The sequence below is a fragment of the Manacus vitellinus genome, unplaced genomic scaffold, assembly GCF_001715985.3.
Source record: "Manacus vitellinus isolate BGI_N305 unplaced genomic scaffold, ASM171598v3 scaffold_23_pilon, whole genome shotgun sequence".
NCBI classification, from domain to species: domain Eukaryota; kingdom Metazoa; phylum Chordata; class Aves; order Passeriformes; family Pipridae; genus Manacus; species Manacus vitellinus.
In genome coordinates, this window is record NW_021939718.1 from 6,557,311 (window position 1) to 6,580,925 (window position 23,615).

Here is a 23,615-nt window from a genome sequence, read left to right on the forward strand (position 1 = left end):
TTAGTAGCATGACATAATTTTGGTCAAGAAAGCAATATTAGCATCTGCAAGGGTCATCCCAGTCATAATATTCAAGATTTCTCTGTTATATCAAAGAATCCACAGCCAGGTTTGTTTCACACGGTGTAGCTTTTGAGCACATGAAGATAATTCAACATGAACTGAGTCCTCAATGGGGAGGGTCAAGCTTAAAGTCCCACCACAGAAGCTGACACCCCTTGCCCACAAGGGTTATCTCCTCCAAGACCAGCACTCCTGACATTTGTGCTGTCAGCTGTTGTGGGGGCCTACGATTACAAGACACACTTCTCCCAAAAAAGGGACCTCTGCCAGTGAGTTTTCTCCCAAAAAGGCTGTTGACCCATATCCCTTTTTTCCCAGTCCATCATACCGTATGGGTACGCTCTGAGTAGATGTAGTTCTCCTTGGTTTTATTCCTCTTGGGGAAAAAAATATAACATGACCACACTAACAAAGGTGTTTACAGATTGTTAAAACAGGTTTTCTTCTCCTATTTACTGGCAGGAAAAATTATTTCAATTTTTAGACATTTGGGAGGCACTAGAGAATACAGTGATGTATACGCATTTCTCTGGGATTAAAGTATCTACTCACAGGATTGTAAGAGAACTACAGACTAACCTTGAAATAGACAACTAATAGTAACTAAAATGCTTATTAAGCCTATCCTTTATCTTGCAAATCAACAAATGCTGCAATAAATTTTTGCATTCTGAAATGTATAAGGAATTTATGATTTGACTTCTCAGCTTCCCTGCGCTGCTACTGTGCTATTATAAACAGATTTACAAAACCAGTCTTTTTTTCAACAGATTCGAGTTTAGCAGCCATAAATAACCATGAAAATCATTAAAATAAACAATAAAGAAATTAGAAGGTGGAACAGATGAGGCTGTCCCATACTACATTTAATCCCCACAGATAGGAAGTCTTTGTGCTTGAAATAAATCTTCAAGATGCATTTCTCAATGATTTAAGAAAAAAATTAGAATGATTTATCAGCAAAACAAAGAATGTCTGTCAGTGCACTACAGCATGGCATGGAGCGTTCCAGAGGAGGTCAGCATCTGGTTTCACTCTTGACATGATTTTTATATTCTGTATAATCCCCAATCTGAGATTTCGCAGTCAAGATGCACTTCGCATGTGCTCAGTCTCCTTACATTACTGTGCAGTGGCACTTCTGAGAGTGGATATAGTTCCTGTAATCAGCAAGCTGCTTCAGGTACAAATTGGAAGGCCATCGGTGCATCTCTACGAAATTGCGCTCCTCCACTAGACAAAGCAATAGAGGATTTAAATGTAATATGCAGACATACAGCACAAGTGCACAGGTTGCAAAGAGTCTTTTAAAATAGCTTAAAAAAAAAATCAAGCATATAAATACAACAAGAGAAATAAAGATAAGCGCTGCCCATTTTGCACGAGCTCTGCTATAGCCCAGACATACGAGTTACCACATGATGTTTCCTTGCTATTAGTTAGCAATTAACAAGTTGGCTTATTTTTTAAAAATTAGTATAATATTCATTAAAGAGAGCAGAGAGGTATTCCTAAAGATGAGCATTCTTTATACCTAGAGGATAACCACGAGTGGCAGGCAATTGCAAGGATTTTTCAATGCTGCAACACTATAAAGCAGGGTATGTTAGTTCCTCTGCCAACAGTTGGTCCTAAGATCAGTACAAAAAGCAAGGTGAGGAGCACAGTTAAGAATTCAGCAAGATTTTAATCTCTTATTGCATGTGGGTTTTGTCACTGACAAAATCAGATAAAAGAATTTTTTAGCCATATTATTTAGATGAATCCCCTTTGCCTTTGCAGGAAGATGCATTTTCAACCCTCTACCCCAGATTTTCCAGAGTCAGCCTCCTGGTCCTTTGAGGGACTCCGATTTTCTAGAGTTACACATCAGGAAGCAAATACACTCTTTTGGAAAATGCATATCAGTTCCCTGAATGGACAACAGTTGTTTGATTTCATGAGATCTGCTGGAGAGTACTGTAAAAATCCTATCTTTTTCAAGGAAAACTATAACACTTAAAGAGGGTGTACTAAAATGATCCATTACTTTGATTCAAATGTACAAACTAAACAAAATTATACAGATAATGTGAAGAGGTTGGCATACAATGTCCAAAATGTTCCAGTCAATTCAGTTATGGATGGGAACCTGGCCATCAGAATAGGAACCAAGAGACAAGGTGATGCAGTGCTGGCTCTGTCACTTGCTGGTCCCACAGCAGGGTGGTGAACCATCCCACTGGAGTAGACTGTATAGCCTAAGGAAACCCTGATCATCTTCTCATGCAAGTGGTATTGTCCAGAACATCACCTCTGATCTAAGTAGAACAGTAAAACATTTATTGTTTCAGAACTAACAGATAAATTACCTGAAAGTTCTTGAAATTCAGGTTTTTGGCTGAAGATGAGGTAGTTAGTGGCAATAAAATGAAGAAGCCATGTTGAAAGGCAATCAGAATTGTGAAACTGTGAGAAGAAAGGAAACACAAAGAACATGTAGTGCTAGTGTGTCTAAAACACAACCACATCTCACATGTCAAAGTATTTCAGATTTTCCCTGTCAATATAGCAATTTACTAAATAAAGCTTTGACTGTGGGAGAAACCAAACGAAAAATCATTGATGGAAATATGTAAACAGGTGGAAACCAGAGAACAAACAGGAACAGATATTATTAAGATCTTAAAAATCTTAGCAATTAAACAACTAATTAGAGTCAACATACATATTCTTGTTTGATACATACTACACATACCTTAGCTTTTTTGAGCAAGCTAACAATACTGAGACTGGTGGATGCCAGTTCCCTGCTAGGCATGCTCTGGAGTTGAGTGATAATATAAAGCTCACAAATATGCTGAAGTCTCATTACTTGGTACATCTCTGCACAGATCAACAGAGACATAGCTTGGAGAATACTGGCTGAAAAACATCAAAACATACACTTACATGTATTTTACCCTTCTGACAAGTTGATCAAAGCTACTTTTCGCCAAGTCATCCTTTAAATACATAGCAACAAACAGAAAATCAAACTGCTGTGATCACCTTCTTTTGTTTTTCAGTATTACAATTTTAAGTTTGTTATATCACCTTCTTTTTTCAGGTAAGCTATTTCATTAAGGAGAAAAGAGTGTTTAGAACTTTTTAGCAGGGAAGTGTAAAAAATTCCTGTCCATATCCTATATCTTGAAGATGCTGAGTCAAGTGCTGCTGATCTACTTAATTTATGATTAATAAGGATTTAGTTTTCCAATTTCTCTTTCATAAGAGTATTTCTATGACACTTTTACAAGCAAATACAGTAAAAAGGCAAAGATAAAACACAACAACCATTTTTTTTAATATATAATGCTGATTGCATATTTAAACTGATGGACAAGGAAATGTTAGGCTGAGTGAAAAGAGAAACCTATAGAAAACCTAAGAATAAAGTAGAATTATTTCCAAAGAAAAAAAAGGCAAAAATACATGTCACAATATTATTAATTCATTCATTATATTAAGGGAAAATCAGCTGTTTTTAAATAATATTTCATACTTAGTATGTAGATTTTCTTCTCATAAAAGAAGACATAGGTTAAGACACAAAGAATATTTTAGCTCAATTTTACTTGCCAAATGCTCCAGCTGACATACTTTTTTCCCCTGGTTTTACATACAAATAAGATATCCATGTGTATAAATAAGTTATTCTTGCAATTTAACCTTGTTTATATGAAAGTTAACTATATGCATGTTAAAAAAATGATAATTTTGAAATAAAACACAGAAAGAGGACTAGAAAGCAGTATTACTGTGATGTAGAAAGAAAATTCCAAATATTGTAAAGGATTAAGAATGAAACTTCACTTATTTTTGAGTCAAGTAAGTACAAATCAAACATATAATTTTATTAGTACCATTTGTTCTGCCTACAGCTGATTTTACTTGAATAAGACTGATTTGTTTATTCCACAATATAAACAAGTTCTCTTTCTTGAGACATTGCACATTAAAATACTGGCATTTTTCACTGGAAGAAATGCTGCTACATTACTCTCTATCAATGCCCCACTGTGGAAAAATGAGTCACAGGTATACACGTATTTTAAAATTTTCTTACCTGGGCAGCAGGAGTCGGTATAAAGATACTCTAGAAAGGAGAGGAAAGTGTCTTTGGAAACCCCATACACTGGAACTAGGACACTATTTGCCTCTAGATAATTACCATTAAACATAGCTGCCATAACCTCACAGCGAGCCACCAGAACTGCCCTGTGGGCTGGTACAGTTGCACCTGCAACATGCAAGATAAAAATATACAATGAACTTATATACACATATATTTATTTTAAAGCTTATGCTTTCTTAGAAGGTCTTCACTTCACTGAACATGATTAAAGTGTTTGAAGTTAACAGTAACTAATAACACACTCACTTCACACTGGCCAAGATGATCACATCTGCCTAGCAGCCAGCAGCAAACAAAATGGAATGCCAAATTTATTATGACAGCCTGCTTCCAACACCAGATGCTACAAATAGGGCAAAATTTTATCTGCCAGAAATGGGGTTTCAACCACCAAAACCTCTGACACCACTGTACTTGAGATGTCCTGTGCTTGTGCAGGCGGCAGCATGAGTTAGAAAAAAATAAAATAAAATAAAAAAAATAAAAAAAAATAAAATAAAAACAAAGTAAAAAAATTATTAAACAAGAATGAAATAGACTAAACCAAAAGAGAAGAGACAAAATAGAATAAATCAGTTCACAGTAACTGAACCTCCAGTCCATTGGGCAAATATGCAATGCTATGAATTGTTATGCAAATGATTACTGGTTGGATTCGATGATCATAGGGGACTTCTTCAACCTAAATGATTCTATGATTTTATGAGTAATTTGTGTTCACTGGTACCCCCCTCGGTAAGGAACGTGTGCACCAGAAGAACCACACAAAGCAGAGAAAGGCAAATTATTCCAGACAAAATTCCACTAAGTCCAGTAAATAAGTAGAAATTTAACTGGAATAAGTATTTAACTGGAATAAGTAAATTTCCAGATGGTTGTCTTAGGAAAAAAAAAGGCTGATGAATTTTTCCAGAAATGTATTAATTTTGTATTATTTGCAAGTGAATTCTTTGCTTTACTACAACATTTAGAAAACCTAGTGAGGCCAAGAGCCCTGTGTGGTAGAGGCCATATAGGCTCTTAATGAAAGTGCTGCCAGCCCTGACACTCAGAATGCTGCAGAGTCCAGCTGAACTGAGCAGTCCTGTCTGTGTTCAAGGAAGTGCCAAGCAAGTGCCAGGACAGCAACTAAAATGAAAATGAGCTTTTACAGTTCAGTGGAAATGTTTTAACACAAATTATAATAAACAGATTAACTGACATGCAAGATGAATATACTGGAAATACTTACAAAGAAGTTTTGTCTTCGTTTTCTCTTTAACCACAACATTGGCACCAATCTAATTCTTTGAAGTCATCTGGCAGCTTTTAAATTTTTTGTTCTATTTCTTTTCCCCTGTGCTTCTACTTCCAAAAAGTCTAAGCTGCATACAAAATATATATATTTCCATATGGAGAGAACACTTGTTTGTGGTCATAACACAAGTAATATATATGTCGCTGCTGTGATGTAGAATACATGCAGTTCTATATGTGCATGTAAATGGACATCTATCTACTAATTAGGAGGTTCAGTCACGTTATGTGTCTTAACACAAACATAATGGGCTCCCATCTTCCATGGCTCCCAAGTACTTTTGTAAGCTAGAAAAAAAGCTCAAAGCAATGATCAGTATCCAAGGAATTAGCTGGTAACTAACAAATTTATTTGTCTGATCAAGACTAAAGCCTTCCGTTTCTTAGTAGTTATTTAATTTTAATAGTTATTGTAGTTGATGAATTAGAGAAAAAGGTTTGGAAGATGTATCAAGTCCTAGGAAAAACATTTCACATTTTACTAGTGGATACACATGCTTTTTTAAATTACTTGCCAACACATTCATTTGGATTTTTTTCTGTAAAATATATAGGGTTGTCCTGATTTCATCAACTTCCACAAAGCCTCTTTCAGGAGTGGGACACTGAGGTGAATTGTTCATGTCATTGCACTCAACATCAGCACTGTCCTCATTTTCAAAGATATTTTTATGGTTTTTTTTCCTGCATATTAAACAGAACACCTAGAAAGACTCTGCTTGTCCTTGTGTGCTTACGCTTGAGGAATTAATGCTTCATGAATGAAGTATTTAGATATAAAGCTGAAAGTAATTAAATAACTCTAATTCTAAAAGACCATTTCTGCATGAAGGGCGGGTATAGACAAACTGAGAAAACCATTAAGCATTTAAAACCCATCTCATTCTTATTATCACAAAAGTATGCAACACATTTCTCCCGCTGTATCTTTCATTTTAAGGATAAACACATTTAATTTCCAGAAATGACACTGCAGCATGTTGGGCAGTAAAATGTGGTGGGTGTTGATGGCACCAGATCTGCAGGTCATCAAATTCCAGCACGTATATGTGCATTGCTGGGTTGCCCATGCTGGTAAAACCTGAGGAAGCAAGTCCCTGTCGGCTTCTGGAGGGACATGAAAGGCACATCCACAGCCAGCAGCAGCCTGAGATGGAGAGAGGGAAGGTGGAGTTAAAAACCACCATCTCTGGTCTTTTCACTGAGGACACTGAGCACAGATGAGGAGACCATGACTGTCCAAAGTGTGATGCAGGGCAGAGCCCTTGAATATGTTCCAGTCCTTGTGCAGGTGGGAACACGGGCGAGATAAATATAAAATAAAACAAAATAAAGTAAAATAAAATAAAGTAAAGTAAAATAAAATGAAATAGAATGAAACAAAGTAGAATAGAATGAAGTATAATAAAACAAAACAACATAATATAAAATAAAACAAAGTAAAACAAAATAAAAAAACAAACCAAAACAGAATAAACCAAAATATAATAGAATAGAAGAAAATCAAATTAAGTCACTCATGTTGTTGTGCAATCCCTGGTTTAGCCTTGCTGCCTTGGTGCTGTGGCACTGTTATTCTCACAGCACATCCCTCATTTTATTAAGCTTCCAAGGGGTGCATGTCAATCAGGGAGGCACAAAGTCTACCATGACAGACAAAGGCAATTTGTACAGGTGTAGCCCAGACAAACCATGCTGATAATGGACATTGCTGCAGGGCATCCACAGGGACAAGCTTTCTCTGCTTTCCACAGTGATAGCCAATTTCCTTAGTTGTGATGCCACAGAACACGGTGGTCTCCATGTGCCACACTCCTGCAGAAGGGATAAAGGATAAAGGCTGGAGTCACAGTGGTGCCCATGCCAAGGGGAACAGAGGTGCCTTACCTTGTATTTTGAAGATAACATCAGCTAGGACAGGTGTGTTAAAGAACAGCTTGAGGGAAGTATTATACAATTGTTTTATCTGGTGAGACCTGCAGACCTTTACAGAGTTTTGCTGAAAAATAAATTGGAAATAAAGCACTGTCATGTGTAGTTGCCCACAGAATTAAAGACTACAGGACATAATTTATATGGGGAAACTAAGTAACAGCCTCTCTCACATGCATTCCTCTGCAATCACCTGTATCATCTATTTCCCTATTTCCTACAGTGCAGCAGCTCCAAGTGGGCTCTGTCTCCCATAGTCACACTCCAGCTCTCACCTTGTCCTCTGATCTGTGACAAAACTCCCTCATCCAGTGCCTGCAGGCAGGCTTGGGTACATCAGAGTTTCCTGGACTCCACACTTTTTCACACACTCCCTGTTCAGTCCCAACACTGCAGTTACACAAGGTTTAAGGACTCGGGGGGGGAGAAGGGTGGGACACACATACACATGTCCACCCCCAGCACGATGCTGTGCACAGATAGGAGGCAGCTGAAAGTTGTGTGTTTCTTGATATTGCCATGGTACTGCCTCCACAGAGGCAGGGTAAGCTCACAGGCTGGTAACACAGTGTTCTCTTACAATAATCTGGGTACACCAGTGTCAAGACTCTCCAAAACCCAGTATATTCCCAGTTAGTTTTCAGTTTTGATTTTCTTACCTTAAAAATGGAATCTAAAGCTGCCGAAAGGAACAGCATCAAAATCACATTGCTAGACTGTGATACGTGGAATTCAGATGAGGTTGAATTTACAGGTAAAATATTAAATTTATTATTTTTTTAAATTTTAAAATTACAATTCATTCTCTTGGCCTTCAAAGAAAAATGTTTTAATGTGAAATAAATGTGAAATAGAAGGCATTAAAAAACCCAAAAGAAACAAAACCAGCTCAGGCTTATTATCTTGAAAGTTTTCAGTCCTTTCCAAGTCCAAACCTATGTACGTTTTAGTTACAAACACTTAGGACTGGCAAGCCTACAGTTGAGCAATCAGGAGCTAAAAACAGCTCAGTAACTTTATTCTGTGTTATCTCAAGAGAGTCTGAGATGGGTTCCAACTTAGAGAGATGGAAATATTTGGAGCCAATTCTATATTATCAGAGAATATATAAGCTCCACCAGCAAACGACTGTTAAAACTAGCTCTATATTGTAACTTTTTCTTAACTTAATAATGTGACATAAATTACATTTTACTGTGAAGTCATCTACTGAATTAAAGATATTGAGATACAGACAGCTTTCCACATCACAGCACTTGTAAGAGAAACCACCCCTCCGGATCTACTGCAGAAGCCCAACTTTTGGCATATGTTCAGGAAAGTAAAGCTTTCCTGGGCAGCCTCTATTACATGGGAATTAGCAACACATAATCATATTGTCAGACAACGTGCAAAGCTGTGAATACGAGTAATCCTTTTAGAATACCCACTTTGTGATTTTTACTGATTACATTAATTCTGCACATTGCATCAGCATCTCCATGTTTCCATGCTGCATGTGCCTGCCTACCCACTGATGACACAGTACATTTTTGGCTTACATTTTGTAAGCCAAAATCACTTTAAAACAAAGACTGACAAGGAAACTTTGTCTACAAAGTAATTTTTGAAGACTTAAGTAACTAACAGTGACCCCAAGGCAGTTAGATGTACCTTCCCTGGAGTTTTCAGGATGCATTTAACTTTCTCAAGCACTTCTTCAGTTTTTTCTGGATCCTTCAACTTCTTTTTTATATCCTCTTCTAATCGTTCCCACTGGAAAGCACCTGTAACAAGACCAGGAAGAGATGGGTCATAAATCAACAAGGCACAGGTCTCAGCAGGCAAAGATGGTATCAACACCAAACAGATCCTGCAGAAACCTTACTTTGTTGCACATAACTCAGCCAAATCTTGGTGTTTATGAAGGGCAAGATGCACTTCTTGCACAATAAAACTTCCATGGTACTTTTACAGAGTGCAGTCAAGTACCAACAGACTAGAGCATCTCGCTTTCAAACTCAATTTCTGAATTCCTCCCAGCTCGGTCACTACATATTGCAGGTAGAGATTCAGAAAAAAAAAATCCTCAATGTTTGAATATTTGGGGAAGTTCTTTAGCTCCATCTACACCATAGGGGTGGTAGGTGCTTAAACCTCATGGGCATCATGACATAGTCCTGAAAAGCTGAAAACTCATAATGTTATTTATCTCTTCTCAGCCTGTGCCTCAAGTGTCTTCAGAAGATCTCATTACCTCTCAGAGGCACCAATGACTTTTGGCAATGTCTCTCAGGATGGAGCTGCGACCTAAAGCAGAGCTTTGCCTGCAACTACACAGTTTCACACCCCCTTGGTTGACATAAAGGAAGGTAAAAAATAAAATTAGTGCACACAAGGCAGAAGACAGAAGTTGTACATGATAACAGATGAAGATGTTTACAAAGATGTTTAGCCTGGAAAAAGAGAGGCTCAGTGGGGACCTTATTGCTCTTTACAATCCCCTGACAGTCTCTTCTTACAGGTAACAAGTGACAGGACAAGAAGAAGTGGCCTCAAGTTGTGCCAGGGGAGGTTTAGATTGGGTATCGGAAAAATTTCTTTACCTAAGGGGTTGTCAAGCACTGGAACAGGCTGCCCAGAGCAGTGGTGGATTCACCAGCCTTGGAGGGACTTAATAGATGTATAGATGTGGCATTTGGGGACATGGTTTAGTGGTGGTTTCGCAGTGCTGGGTTTCAACCCAAACTATTCTATGATTCTGAGATACTGCACTTATCCATCACCTGCTGAAATTCCAGTTTTAATCCCCTATTCATGTCTCCCATAAATAAGAGCAAAAAAAAAATCCATTCACACTGAAAAACTTCTGTCTGTTCTTTATGTTTGGCACTTGGAGTGCCAAACTTGGAGTGAAGTTTTGGAAAGAACTTCAATGTACAATCTCTAACTGAAAGCTGAGATTCTTTCTTGTGCCTTTATAAGCCAGTTCTCATGTCTCAGCTGCTAAGGTAGAAATATTTCTCATATGTCAGGCAGATATCAGTATGCAGATATTGACTGAAATTCTTTAGAGTTGCAGCTCTAACATTATAATTATTTGTGGCTTTTTTTAAAGTATTACAGTTAAAATCAGAATACATCATTAAAAGGCCTACTAATTCTTTCAGCAAATATAAAAAATATATTCTTATACACTGACAGGTTGAAAAATATTTTACAAAGAATAAACAGATATTTAGTACTTGCATTGAAAAAAAAAAAGGACAACAAAACAAACTTTCAGCTGAAGGTTCCTAAGCAACACCTGAAAAGGTAGAAAAATATCAGTGCCATTTTAACAGACAGCTGACATTAGGTAGGTGAGGTCACTGTCTGTACTAAATTAGTAGCAAAACTCATGCAACATTACAGTTCCCTACACTTCAACCAGTTACCACCATTTTCTCCCCAGCAGCACCATACTCAGCAGAAAAATTACTTAACTTTTCTTAAGTGACCCTGTACTTTAATCCCTGGGTTTAGAATATGCAATCATTCAAAATATTTTAAAAGCCTGGGATCTGAAACTGTCCCAAACTCTAGATTTTTTTGGCAAAGTTTTTGAATATTACTGATGTAGTTTATGGACTAATTTAACTTAGGTTCAGTAGATCTAGAATGACAACTAGTGTAATTTTTATTAAATCTAGGTAATGTGCTTTTTTCAAACAGACATTGTTCATACACGGGGTAGAAACATGGTGAAACATCATCTCACAACAGCGAACACATGTTCCTCGGGGTGGTGCACACACTCCTTCATGAGACAACAGCCACACAGGAAATGAGCAGCCTGACCTGTTCCTGGCAGGTACCTGAATAAATGAAGAGGAGGATGTCAGGTAGACAGGAGCAGAAGACAGAGTCCTTCACCACCACTCTGATGGGCAGGATGCAGGGTGGGGCTCCATAGGGGGCCAGGGGGGAGGCAGCTCCCGTCTCCACAGCAAAGAGACTCTGTGCCATCTGCACGATTGAGGTGTCAGGGATGTCAGCAGGGCTCTTCACCCCGAAGAGCAGCATGAAGAGAGGGCTGACAGAGCAGAGGATGACCTTGTGGGCCTCCGCCACTGTGCTGAGGTCCTCGGAGTAGAAGGCCACGTCAGCGCACTGGCAGCCACAGAGCAGGTTGTGCAGGTCTGTGTTGTAGTGAGAGGCTTCACCCTTCAGGATTGGCATTTTTTCTGTGAAAGACAACAAGTCAGGCTGTAAAACTGAAGCAAGTGTTAACCACAGGACAACTGACCTGGTCAAACGAGGGACAATTTCTGAAAGAAGCATTCAGTAAGAAAATTTCTTATACGCCATTTGAATGTCTTCAGTAAAATACTCTAAAAATAGAAATACTTGTTATAGTAAAATAAAAAAACCAAGAAATATTTAGTTTAATAGCAAGTGTCCATCCTTTCATGAACCCTCTCTAGGCAGTTAGTTTATAAAGAAATCTTGATTGCATATCCCAAACCTAAGGGGTCTGAGCAAATTTCTAGCACGTGTAAGAAGAGACAACAACAAATTTAGAGGTAATTACTTGTCAGTAATTATTTCACTGGATAAATGCATCAGATGCTCATAAATCACATGCAGAGGCCAAACACCTCTCCCTTGCTTTATCTGCAGCAAATAAAAACATTACTTGATGATACTGTAGAATCATGATCTAATAAATTCTTTTGTAATTTGTCTGTAAAGCTTCCATATAAAGTTTGTACTAATTCATTTTTTCATAATTTCATCAAGTCAACCAGAAAATCAGTCCTATTAGTTTTACCTAAAATTAACTAGAAGTCCACTGCAATGTTGTATATTGCCATACAATTATCCCCAAATTAAATAAACCATTACTAGAAAATGATGCAACTAGAGCAACATTACCAGAACAGTTGACAGAACAGCTCACAGTAACAATTACAAATGTCAACTGCGCAAAGAGCGTGACACACGTAATGAACGATAACAGAGATCAGACATCAGTGAGCACCTGGCTGTTCAAGCTGAGGTGGTTGGACTCGATGGCACTTCTGAATCTTTTTCCTTTTCTTCATTTTTTCAGATGACTTCTGATTCAAACTTTGAATCATAAAATATTCCAGCTAAAACAAGAAATATATATATTTTAAAAAATCCTAGTTCTTTAAGAAGAATCTAGACATCAAACTAAGAAGTATAAGCAGGTACTGTATGCAGGACTGAAGATACTGACACTGTGACCAGCCATCCAGCAAAGTCCCAACATTCCTTTACCAGAAGCTACATATTTAGGTGGAATTAGCACTATTTAACAGACTATTTATTCAAATGATGGTGGTTAATTCTTGTATATTTGATCTTCCTAGAAATGACAGACACAAAGATACTCAATTTACCAAGCCCTGCAGATGCTAATTGTATCTTGTTGAGTGAAAGTGGCAAACTTATTTCACTGTGACATATCTGTTTCCTAAACCTTCCTAGTTACAACTGCAACCTTGATACTGCAAATTCAGCCAGAAAGATAGAATCCTAGAATGGTTTGGCTTGGAAGGGACCTTAAAGACCACCCAGTTCCAATCCCCTTGCCATACGAAAGGACACCTTCCACTAGACCAGGCTGCTTCAAGTCCCATCCAATCTGGCCTTGGACACTTCCTGGGCAGCGGGGGGCATCCACAGAATCCCTGATCAACCTGTTCCAGCACCTCACCACCCTTGCAGTGAAGAATTTCTTCCTAATATCTAACTTAAACCTCACATCTGTGGGAACTTGGTGGAAGGGCTTGCCCTGTGCCTCCACTTGCTCTCCAAAGCCCTGACATGAGTTGTACACCTCCCACCTGTGCCATGCTGCTTCCAGCCCAGTGGATTCTCACTCACCACTCCTCCAAAGTACTTCTGTATGTAGAAGTCATTAAGAGTGTGCAGTTCCAGGTAAGTGGCTCCTAGTTCCTTTGCAAGCTGAACTCCCTCAGACGTTGTGACACAGCTCCTCCTGTCTGAAGTGCACAGGGGACAGGTGCAAGGCACTCCTGGGGTAAAAAGTGATTGAAAAAAAGGCAGTTTTGGCCAAATGATCCAGAATTCTTAGATTCCTAAATAATTGTAAAGATTTAGAAAAGAACCAAGAGGGAAATGGAAACATAGTAATTTTATAGTAAGAAATCTGTAATTGCTGAAACCTTCCCCCAACTATTTATTAATCAATTCAAACCATCAGCCTCTCTACAAAGCTAAGTATACATTACATTAGTGTTACCTTATTGGTTTTGTTAAGGTGGAAAAGTCCAGCCAGACTTCTAGAAGCCAACTTTGGCTTTAGCTCAGTACCTTTATATGCTGAGGTCTTGTATTATCCTGGAGGTGTTACCACTCATTAATGTCACACTTAAACTTGAGTATTGTGGCCTGTCCATGCAAGAAGCACACACAGTAATGGAAAGGGAAAACTTCTACTCCAGATCAAACTGTGATGGGTATGTACATGCTGTGGAACGTGATTCAGTTACACATATATCGCATACATCTTTTGAAACCAAAATAGGTATTTTTAAGATTATGGCAGTTAACTGTTAAAAATCTTTTAGCCACCCTGGCTCAGCTTCACTTAATGCCAGTAAGAACCTGCCAGCCATGGATGTGCTTTCAAATGTGCTGCCCACGTTACTGTCTTCTGCCTAGACCTACGGATAACAGTTAATAAAAAAGCTTTTTTTTTAATTTGTTTTGGCAGCACCATTTACCACTACAGAGGATTAAGATCTTAATAATTTGTATGAGCAAACTGCTGTGTTCACAAATACCTCCTAGAAACAAAAGAGTTCTGTGTGTGCACAGCAGTTTGCTCTGACAGGTCCCAGAGCAAACCCAGAGATCCAGCCCAATGTCTCCCACGGCCACATTATTTAGGGATGAAAATAGAAAAAAAATAGGTGGAAAAGAAAAAAAAAGAACCGATAGTAGAGTCGCACAGTGTGGTGCTATCCTGTGCTTAAAGACAAAGTGTAAGAAAAGGCATGGGGAAGACAAACAATTTAGCCTTTAGAATGGCAGATTTGTTACCTCCATATATATCAGAGCATAAAAACACTTGGTCATTATCAGTGAATTACTAAAGGAAAGAAAATGAATATTTATTGTTATGTAGCTATTTAACCACCCTTTATCAGTCACTGAGCTAAAAGATCTATAAGTAGACTCTGGCAAAACTGAGCATTCTGTCCAAAGAAGATGCACTTCATATAGCTGAATATGTGTATGTACATTATAAAATAAATGTCTATATCTACACCTATCATGTCCCTTACTCATTAAAAGGAGAGATGCTCAGAAACAATTGTTCCAATCAAGTCATAAAGTAAAAGGCAAGTCAGGCTCATGTTTTGCATTTATTGCTTTAGGAAAAGAAAAAATTAAAAATCAGGTCCCATGACTAAAAGGACCATATGAAAGTCAATAAAAACACAATGGAAAAACATCTGGAAATACAGAATAAATTTTGTAAGTTTGTTCTATAGGCATCTGTGGTACTCTTTCTGAACTTTAATTATCTGCTGTAGACAGGAGCTACTAATGTCTACCCAAGAGGTGAACATGTTCTCATTGCCCTTACATTGCCCTCATCAGCTGCTGGATCTTTGTAAGTCAACTCTCATTACACAGATGTGAGACTCTGATTTCCACATTGTTTAAACAGCAACAACAACAACAACAACAACTCTAAGCATTCTGTGTAAAATCAATTTGTGCTGTTCTCACAGCAGACTGGATGTTGTGTGAACAGGTAAGCTATACCAGAGCTATACCATATCTACACCATAACTACTCTACCAAAACAGGTCAACTCTGTTGCTGCAGCAGCATGTGACACCTTGTGCTGCCTGAAAGGCTCGTGTGTCCATTCATCTGATGATATCCCAGGGAATTTCAAGGCTTTTCCCACCAGCTCTTCCGTGTTTGCAAACTGGTGGATATAATTTTAATCTCATACACTAGAGATACTTTATACCTAAGAGAAGACCAGAGAGAACTCTTACCTTAGTGTTCATCTCATACATGCAAATATATGTTTCTTAATCCAAAATACTACATTAAATCCCCATGTGTGATGGCTCCACAAGAAGAGTTGTTGCAGAGGTTGCCTTTCATCACTGGGGTTAACTAAGCACAATGTTCTTGCCAATACATCAGTCTAGAGAGCCATAATACATGTGCATATTACTGTCATCCTGACAGACTAATTGTTTCTGTTAGCAACTTGGAAAAACAATCAGCTTCGACTGAAATTACATTATACCTAACTTCCAAACGAGATTTTAACTGTTGTTATAGGGGGCTGGATACATACCGTTTTTTCTTGCACCAATAGCAGAAATTATTACTGGAACTGAGCAGTGGTTTAATGCTTTTTTTACCATCGGGACATAACTGTCCTTTAGTTCTTGAAATGAAGTCTTGTCATTGACAGAATATTTAATCACAATAATATCAGCTCCTCCAATGAGTCTGCAAGAGGTGTACCAGTCACTGGCAAATATATCCTAAAAAGAAAAAACATTGATCAAGATTTTACTGTCTATAAAGATGAAATATTCAATATTCTTAATGCAAAACTTTACAGAAGTATTTTCGACAGTTTAGTTCTTATTTGAAGACATACAACAAAGAGCAGAATTCATATTTTGTAATTTCCTTGCTTGGAGAACAAGTTAATTATAATAAAAAATAAATGTCTTCTATGGATTCAGAATTCTTCAAGAGGAAGAAAAAACAGGTTTTATCCAGGAATATTCTTTGTAGGAAAAACATTTAGTGGTTTAATCACTTAACTTTAAATTTGTTTCATTTAGGAAATAAAAGCAGCTTCAGTAGTGAAGGTTTTCAGCAATTCATTAACCATTATTAATCATACCATTTTAGGGGAAGGGTTCCACAGAACTATATTATGTACCTATGAGCTGTTAAATATAAATGTAATAAATTCGGTGGGATTTTTATCCGCTTCACAAGAGATTCTAAGTAGCTTTGAAGTGTTACTGTCTTCAGGACAAGTGTTAATGTCTTCAATCACATATGTAAACTTTCTTCTTCACCTTCAATTTTTTGTTATTCTGTACTGTAAGACTTACACTCTAAAATTGTTTGATATCCTGTTAATTTACAACCATGCTGTATCCACATGCAATACACAGTTAATACTTGTGTATTTGTCATGGAACTACAATTCCACAATTTCTGCTTTACCTATAGGTAGCTCAGAAATACCAGGGAAACTCATGGCTTTGCATTTAAAATCAATGGAAAACTCTTGACAGAAATCTGGAACAGGTCCAGAGAACTGAAAAACAACTCAAAACCCCTAGAAATACTGGCATCTCTTGGAAGAGAGAAACCTCTTTTTGTCCTTCCAATACTTAAAGGGGACTTATGAGAAAGATGGAGACAAACTTTTTAACAGAACCTGCTGTGATAGGATAAGCTGGTTTAAAACTAAAAGAGGGTAGACTTAGGTTGGCCATAAGGATGACATAAGGTGAGAGTGGTGAGGCCCTGGCACAGGTTGCTCAGAGAGGCTGAGGCTGCCCTATCCTTGGAAATGTTCAAGGTAATGTTGGATGGGCCTCTGAGCAACCTGGTCTAGTGAAATGTGTCCCTGCCCAGGGAAGGGTTGGAATGAGATGATCCTTAAAGTCCCTTCCAGCCTAAATTATGCTGTGATTCTGCAGCAGCCCTGAACAACATGAGGCAAAACTAGAACAACTTGGGATCTTGAGGAAAAAAAAATGGAAATTGGCAATGATGAAATAAAGATTACATGAAAAAGAGGAATAAAAGAGTACAAAAGTGATTAAAGAGCAGGATGCAAAGTTTGGGTTGGGGAGGATCCATGTGAATTTTGATGTTCAAACAAGTCACAGGAATAAGAGCAGTAATGGGAGTCTAATACATAAAAGATTAGTAATATCAACAAGTGATGTGACTTCTATTGTCAGTAAAACTATTTTTGATCACTTCAAAAGGGTCATTGAAATCTCGTGAGGTAGCGATTGCACTCGTAGGTGCAATTCTCTTAAGAGCAAGAAGTAGCGTGACCTTGACGGAAATCAAAGTCAGCAAATATTTGCCTACACTGCCAGTGCACATCATTCCCAATTCAGGTCTTGCCTCTACAAAGTAATAAGTCAGGAGATAAATTATAATAGGCATGCCATTGATTTCTTTAATAGATATTCTTGTTCTGCGATAAGTAAACCACAATTAACAATTCATCAAGGACAGCTCTTATATGATTAACCATGTTGACAAGAGAGCATTTTAACTGCACTGTTCTTGGTATTTTTATTTTTGAGACAACTCAGTTAGAGACTATTATAATCCCGGGCTAAGGAAAGTCTCAACTAGTATTTAATAGAATCATTTAGCCTCTGTTAAGAATATAACATTTACACAAAAATGCAACTTTAGCATCTCTAGCAGTAAGACTAGCAGCTATGGTGCTTTGAGACAGCCAGCTAGGTGGGCATTTGCAGAACCTGGTCACACAGGCAGGAAAAGATTGAGAATTTCCAAGGGACAGCTTTAGTACATTTTAGCTAATGAAGACCCCAACAGAGAATTTTCAGGAGGGTTGTATACATTTAACACAACAAAGGATTAAGGGAAAAATACAATACAAAGCAAAAATTAGAATATTTAGCTGTTCTGTGTTGTCAGACAGAAAGCATGCCTGTTCCTTTGCAATTTCCTTCTTGTTGTCTGTCTTCAAGTTCAGCCCAGGTTGCAACCACCCATCTCAACATAAGCAAGGCGTAGAGCACAAATACACAATAACTCTGCCACAACTTTAAGCACGAATAATGAAAGGATGTTTTATGGACCCTTCTCACAGAATTTAACAGGTATTCTTTTACATGTAATAATATGGTTTTATATCATTTGTAGCTCCTTCCAGTTTACAATGGAGCTAAATCTCATGCTACAAAGCAAAGATTTTGGAAAGATTTCTAAGGTTTTGGTCAATATGAACACAGCCATGCCCACATGAAGAACCAGCTCTGACTCTCCGGCTTAGTAGCAGCATAAACCTAGCCCTGACCTACAGCAGAGGGCAGGGCTTCTGTATACCAAAGCACACTGAGCTGTGGCTCCATCCTGACACCAGCCCCACCAGCAGGAAAGGACAGGACACCAGGTAACCCCCCCCCCACACAGACAGACACCCTGCTCTGGCCCAAGCCCTCATACTGGCTCTCCATGGAGAGCATCATCCAGTAAAACTGTCCTGGAAGACTCTCCATGCCCTACTCAACCAGTGGCACCTCTAATGCAGTTCTTAAAATCACAGAATCATTTACCTTGGAAAAGACCTCTAAGATCACTGAGCACAACCATTAACCCAGCACTGCCAAGCCCACTGCTAAATCATGTCCCTAAGCACCACATCTACATGTCTTTTAAATCCCTCCAGGTGACTCCACCACTGCCCTGGGCAGCTTGTTGACAACCCTACAGGTGAAGAAATTTCCCTGATATCCAATTTAAACCTCCCCTGGTTCAATCTGAGGTTGTTTCATCTCATCCTATTGCTTGTTATTTATTTGTCCATGGGAATCTCGACAGAGCACACTGAGATTTGCATTTGTCTGCATGTGCTTGCTCGCGTATAACAAAACAGTGGCTGAAGAGGTCAATATAACATAGGAAAAAAACCATAAGAGGTTTGGGTTTTTTTTCCTAGTGAAAAGAATACTAATAGAAAAAGCAGTTGTGTTCTGGAAAACAAAATAAAAAGAAAATATGGCCATTGCCTCATATGATTCCCTCATCCTTTTTGCACTGAGCCCAATTTTCTATACTTCAAGCTCTGCAGGTATGAGAAAAACTACCAAAATCCTTACTGGAAACAGCCACACAGGAGTGCAAATATACCTTTTTGTTCAACTATTAGGACAAAGAAATCCTATAGAAATGTGATGGAGGCTGTCACAGCTTCCCAAGTGTGTGTGTGGCTGCATGTTGTAGCTGCTTTGTGGAGATCTGTGCACTGTGCCACAAGCATGTGTGTCTGTTAATCCTATCAAGAAGGATTTTACAAAATTTTATGAAGTTTTGGTGGGGATGGACCCTACTTTCCCAGGGTAAAGGTCAGCCACGGGCACATCAAAAACTGAAAACTGCAGAATGTGCCAACCCAGCATCTCAGGACACCCAATTTCTGCTACTGTTGTGCAGTTTCTGTATGCCCTTACACACTAGATTTAACATTCCTTAAGCCCCTCCAGCACCAATGGGTTATTTGCACAAGGCATCACTGAGACAGAGCATCTGAAGCCTCCTTCATTATCACTTTTAGAGAACCTTTCGTGCAAAAAATGACAGAGGGAATTTCTTCAGGTGATGAGCAACAGTTCAGATTCAGGAATAACCTTAATTTAAGGCTCCATCTATGAAATCCCTGTAGCAGCTCTTCCCCATCATACTTCCTGCTTTTGGCAAAGTCTGTTTCCTAAGTCAGCTATAGACAAAAGGAAAAAGTAACAGCACAGCTATGGTTATTATAATACAACCTTATTAGTTATACTTCTGTTGCTATTCCTCTCAGGACTTACTTGGAAAAAGCTTCATTCTTGCCTTGCATGACTCCATTCTACGTGTCTCATAATATATTCTTGCCATTAGTAAGTCCCACTTCTCAAGATTTAATGTTGAAAATAAAGCCTTCAGAGGTACTGAAGACAAAATTTTTCTACAAAATCACATGATCCCTCAAAACAACAGTATGTGCTTTGTTAAAAACAATTTATGAATGCCTTTATGGAGTGGAAGTAAAATTCCTCACACAAGTCCCCTTGCAATGCCCACACTCTTTCTGAAAGCTAGTCATAAATGTTCCTATGTCCACCCGGCCCAGCCCTCGATCTGAGGCAGCAGCAAGAGCAAATACTCTTTGTATGGACAAGCAGTGCTTGATCACAACATCGGACTGTTCCCCTGGGATTTCTCCAGGACCCGAGAGAACTGCATTGGGAATACTGAAAAGTTCATCCTTCTCTAGGGTCCATTTACAGACGAAGTCTCCATTCCCAGTGATGCTCTCCACACCACGTACCAGCGCCTTCCCCATTTTTTCAAGGTTTCTCTGCAATTTCTTATCAAGTCTGCAGCAGGACAAATTTTACGGGTGTACTCTGCATAACTTCCTAGTCTCCTGAACTTACTAAGCAATCTGCAGCACAGATGGAAGTATTTTCTTCAAAAAGCCCACCCCTGGGCTGACAGACATGTCCAGCAGCAGATTGGAACTCAAGCAAATGAGCACTCAAGCAAATACCCTGTACCACGATCTGCCGTACAAAAGGGTCTCCTCATGCAATGGGGAGCTCTACTCAGTAAATTCACATCCACACTGCTTTTCCAGACTGATGGCCGGGGAGGACAAATAGAGCAGCTGGGCACCCTGGAGTTTCAAGCCTCACAGTTATCAGCAAGTTCAGTTGCCAAATTTATGTCTACAACTGGCTTGCCTTGATTATATGACTTAATTTAGATGAGATACATCTTTTAGGCAAAATGAAAATCTTCCTTTGTGTTATGCTCAGATGATAAGAGGTGGAAATAATGCAAGGCCCACCATAACCTCTATGTTTTCATGCAGAATATGACTTGAGGCGATGTCTGTCAACATTTTGAATTGCCCTGTACTGTTTCCCCAGGCTTCCAGAGGAAGAGCCCTGAAAGAACCACTGTGATGTAGCAAACCTCAAGCATTCAGACTACAGAAAATAGTCCTGTTCTGTAGGACAGTGCTTCCTGCATAACTCCTGCAGAGTCCAGTCCGGCTATCTGAGATGTCTTATACTAAGAGAAAAATGCCAATTTGTCCTCAATATTCCTATTAATATATCTCCTGCCTTCTTCAGCTGATAAAGGAAAAAAACCCAAGGCCTCAGCAATGCAATGACTCGGACAATAACAAGCTAGCTTTTGAAGGGCAAAAATTATAAGGATCCGAAGTACCTAATTTTGCTGAAGAGCAAATACAAGTAAAACAACATAAAACCACATCAACTGTGTCTCCAATCTAGGCCCTTTCTTCCCCCTGTCCAGCTATCCTTGTTTGCCTTTCCACTTCCCTTCCCATCCTCCATTCCTCTGAAATAGCCTTTGAAGTCCTACAGCCTTAATTTATATTCAGGAGATTTAACTCGTTGCTGTGCTCCAGTGACTCCAGCAAATTGCATGTGCAGGTCACATGCGGCTTCACAGATTAGAAATAGGATCCTCCAGTCCATCTGAACTGGTGTCTCTAAGTGCAGTCGGCAAAAAGAAAGAGAAAACAGAAGGACAGCTAAACTGGATTGTTTAGTTTCAAGATTGACAGCTTCTGATCACGTATTTCATGAAGCCGTTCATGATCCTGAAGATCGCAAAAAAGATTTCCCTTACAGGACAAAAATCACCCTAAGAATAGAATTATGGAACTGAAACTGATTACTGTTTTAATTTCTAAAAGCTGCTAAGATGAATTTTTTTTAAGGCTACTAAGTAGTCATTAAATATGTTTTAATTTAGATTATTAGTATAATTTCTTACACAAGCATTGATCTACTCATTCTCATAAGTAAGTTATCTCCCTTACTAACAAAAGGGCTGACGACTTGCAACAGTGCTAAAATCTTTTTCATTTATCATCAGATAAGAGTAATAATGTTAAAATGTGATTATTCTTTGTAAGAGAAATAAAATTACTCCCCGCATTGTATTTTGCAAGTTATCAAATCTTTTAATCTGTCATTTGTCAGAGCTGGAAAACTTACTGCCTTTTGATTTTTACAGGAAAAAAAAGTTTTACTTTATTGTTGATAAATATCTGGAAATACACTTCATGATTCAGTGTCACAAAAAAGGCATTATTGTTTACTTCTGGATTATCTTTAATAAAATACCCATTAAACAATATAATTGAAAATACCATCTTCCTGCAGGGCAGGTGGGCAGGGGAAAATTTTCTGCAGCACCTTTGAGATTTTGCAGGATTTGCCTGGCTGCATCTTATATGGTTTTGCTATTTGCAATAATTAAAATATTAACAAAATCCCACAACAATGAAAATTACTTGAAATTAGGATATATTTTCACTTTACTAAAACAGCTTACAGTGTTAGATTCAGTCAAAAAAGACTGAGACCAATCTCTTACCCAGATAGGACAGTCGTGTACCACCAGTCTGACGTTTCCAAACACGCAGGCTTGATATTCAGTAAAAACTGGGTTTCCAACGTGACTGGCAGACAAGCTGCTGTCGATCTGGGAAATGAGAGCACTTCTCCCGAGATAGCTCCAGATCAGGCTGGGCTGCTGGCTGTCCTCAGAAAAACCATCTCTTTCATTCCCAAAAGCTACAATATTAACTGACCTAAAATAAAAATAATAAAGACAAAGTTGTGTTGATAAAGATGAAGGACAGGGATAAGGGGAAAGAAAATAAAATCCCCTTAAATCAAAACTAGCATATTAATCCTTCTGAATCCTCTTCCCTCCCTAGATTTTAACACCCTCCTGTAATCAACATCGAAACACATACATGATCTCAAATCCAACAGCAGGGTGAGGCGAGCAAAGCGGAAAAGAAACCTGGAAAGGTTGCTTTTACAAATCCCCAGCGACCTTGGCTTGTTATTTGTCGGTGTCCACGCTCAGTCTCGCTGCGGTGACCTCTGGGACTCCTGCCGCATTCTGCGGACAGCCTGGAGAACTCGGTGCTGGCTGTTCCGGGAGATGGATTGCAGCTGCAGCAGCAGCGGCAGTCGCAATACCAGCAGCGGCAGCTGCAGCAGCAGCAGCGGGATCACCAGGGCAGCAGCAGCAGCAGCAGAGCAGGAGCAGCAGCAGGAGCAGGAGCAGCAGCCAGGCAGCGTTGGCTGCGTTGCTCGGCGGCTGCCGGTGAGCGCGAAGCACCGGGACGGGCGGTCCCGGCCATCGCATCCTGACGTCAGGCGGCGGGAGCGCAGCCGGGGGCAGGGCGAGCCGGGGCAGAGCAGGTGCAGCCGGGGGAGCAGGGCAGGAAAAGGCGCTGAGGCAGCCCGGGGTCCCGCACGGCACGCGGAGGGTGTTTGCAGGACGGGTTTCTGCTGCCCCCCAGCCCTGGAAAAGGACCAACATTCCCACCCCAGGT

General features: G+C 39.1%; 1 protein-coding gene across 4 annotated transcripts; it reads right to left on the bottom strand.

Annotated features, from left to right (window-relative positions):
* Positions 1-228: 228 nt before the first annotated feature.
* Positions 229-23,252, bottom strand: RHOBTB3 (Rho related BTB domain containing 3). Of its 4 annotated transcripts, none has more exons than XM_018072948.1 (12): positions 23,108-23,252; positions 22,640-22,856; positions 15,789-15,981; positions 13,322-13,473; positions 12,450-12,561; positions 11,284-11,652; positions 9,101-9,213; positions 7,403-7,514; positions 4,151-4,324; positions 2,801-2,967; positions 2,415-2,511; positions 229-1,296 (listed from the first exon to the last, which is right to left on the bottom strand). In XM_018072948.1, exons 3-12 carry the CDS (start codon positions 15,856-15,858, stop codon positions 1,181-1,183), a joined length of 1,482 nt encoding a protein of 493 aa, XP_017928437.1. In that variant the 5' UTR covers positions 15,859-15,981; positions 22,640-22,856; positions 23,108-23,252; the 3' UTR covers positions 229-1,180. The 4 variants fall into 4 exon arrangements, 3 of the variants coding, with proteins under 3 accessions (XP_017928437.1, XP_017928436.1, XP_017928438.1); XM_018072947.1 differs by having other exon boundaries at positions 23,025-23,252; XR_001920699.1 differs by lacking the exons at positions 229-1,296; positions 2,415-2,511; positions 2,801-2,967 and adding an exon at positions 5,451-6,662 and having other exon boundaries at positions 4,212-4,324; positions 23,025-23,252.
* Between the last annotated feature and the right edge of the window lie 363 nt (positions 23,253-23,615).

Excerpts from the sequence above, each read along its gene's own strand:
- RHOBTB3 (XM_018072947.1), bottom strand. Across the intron at positions 15,982-22,639 it reads TACACGACTGTCCTATCTGG|GATATATTTGCCAGTGACTG; the intron begins GTAAGAGATTGG and ends TTTTCTTTTTAG. Across the intron at positions 7,515-9,100 it reads TCCTGAAAACTCCAGGGAAG|CAAAACTCTGTAAAGGTCTG; the intron begins GTACATCTAACT and ends TTTATTTTTCAG.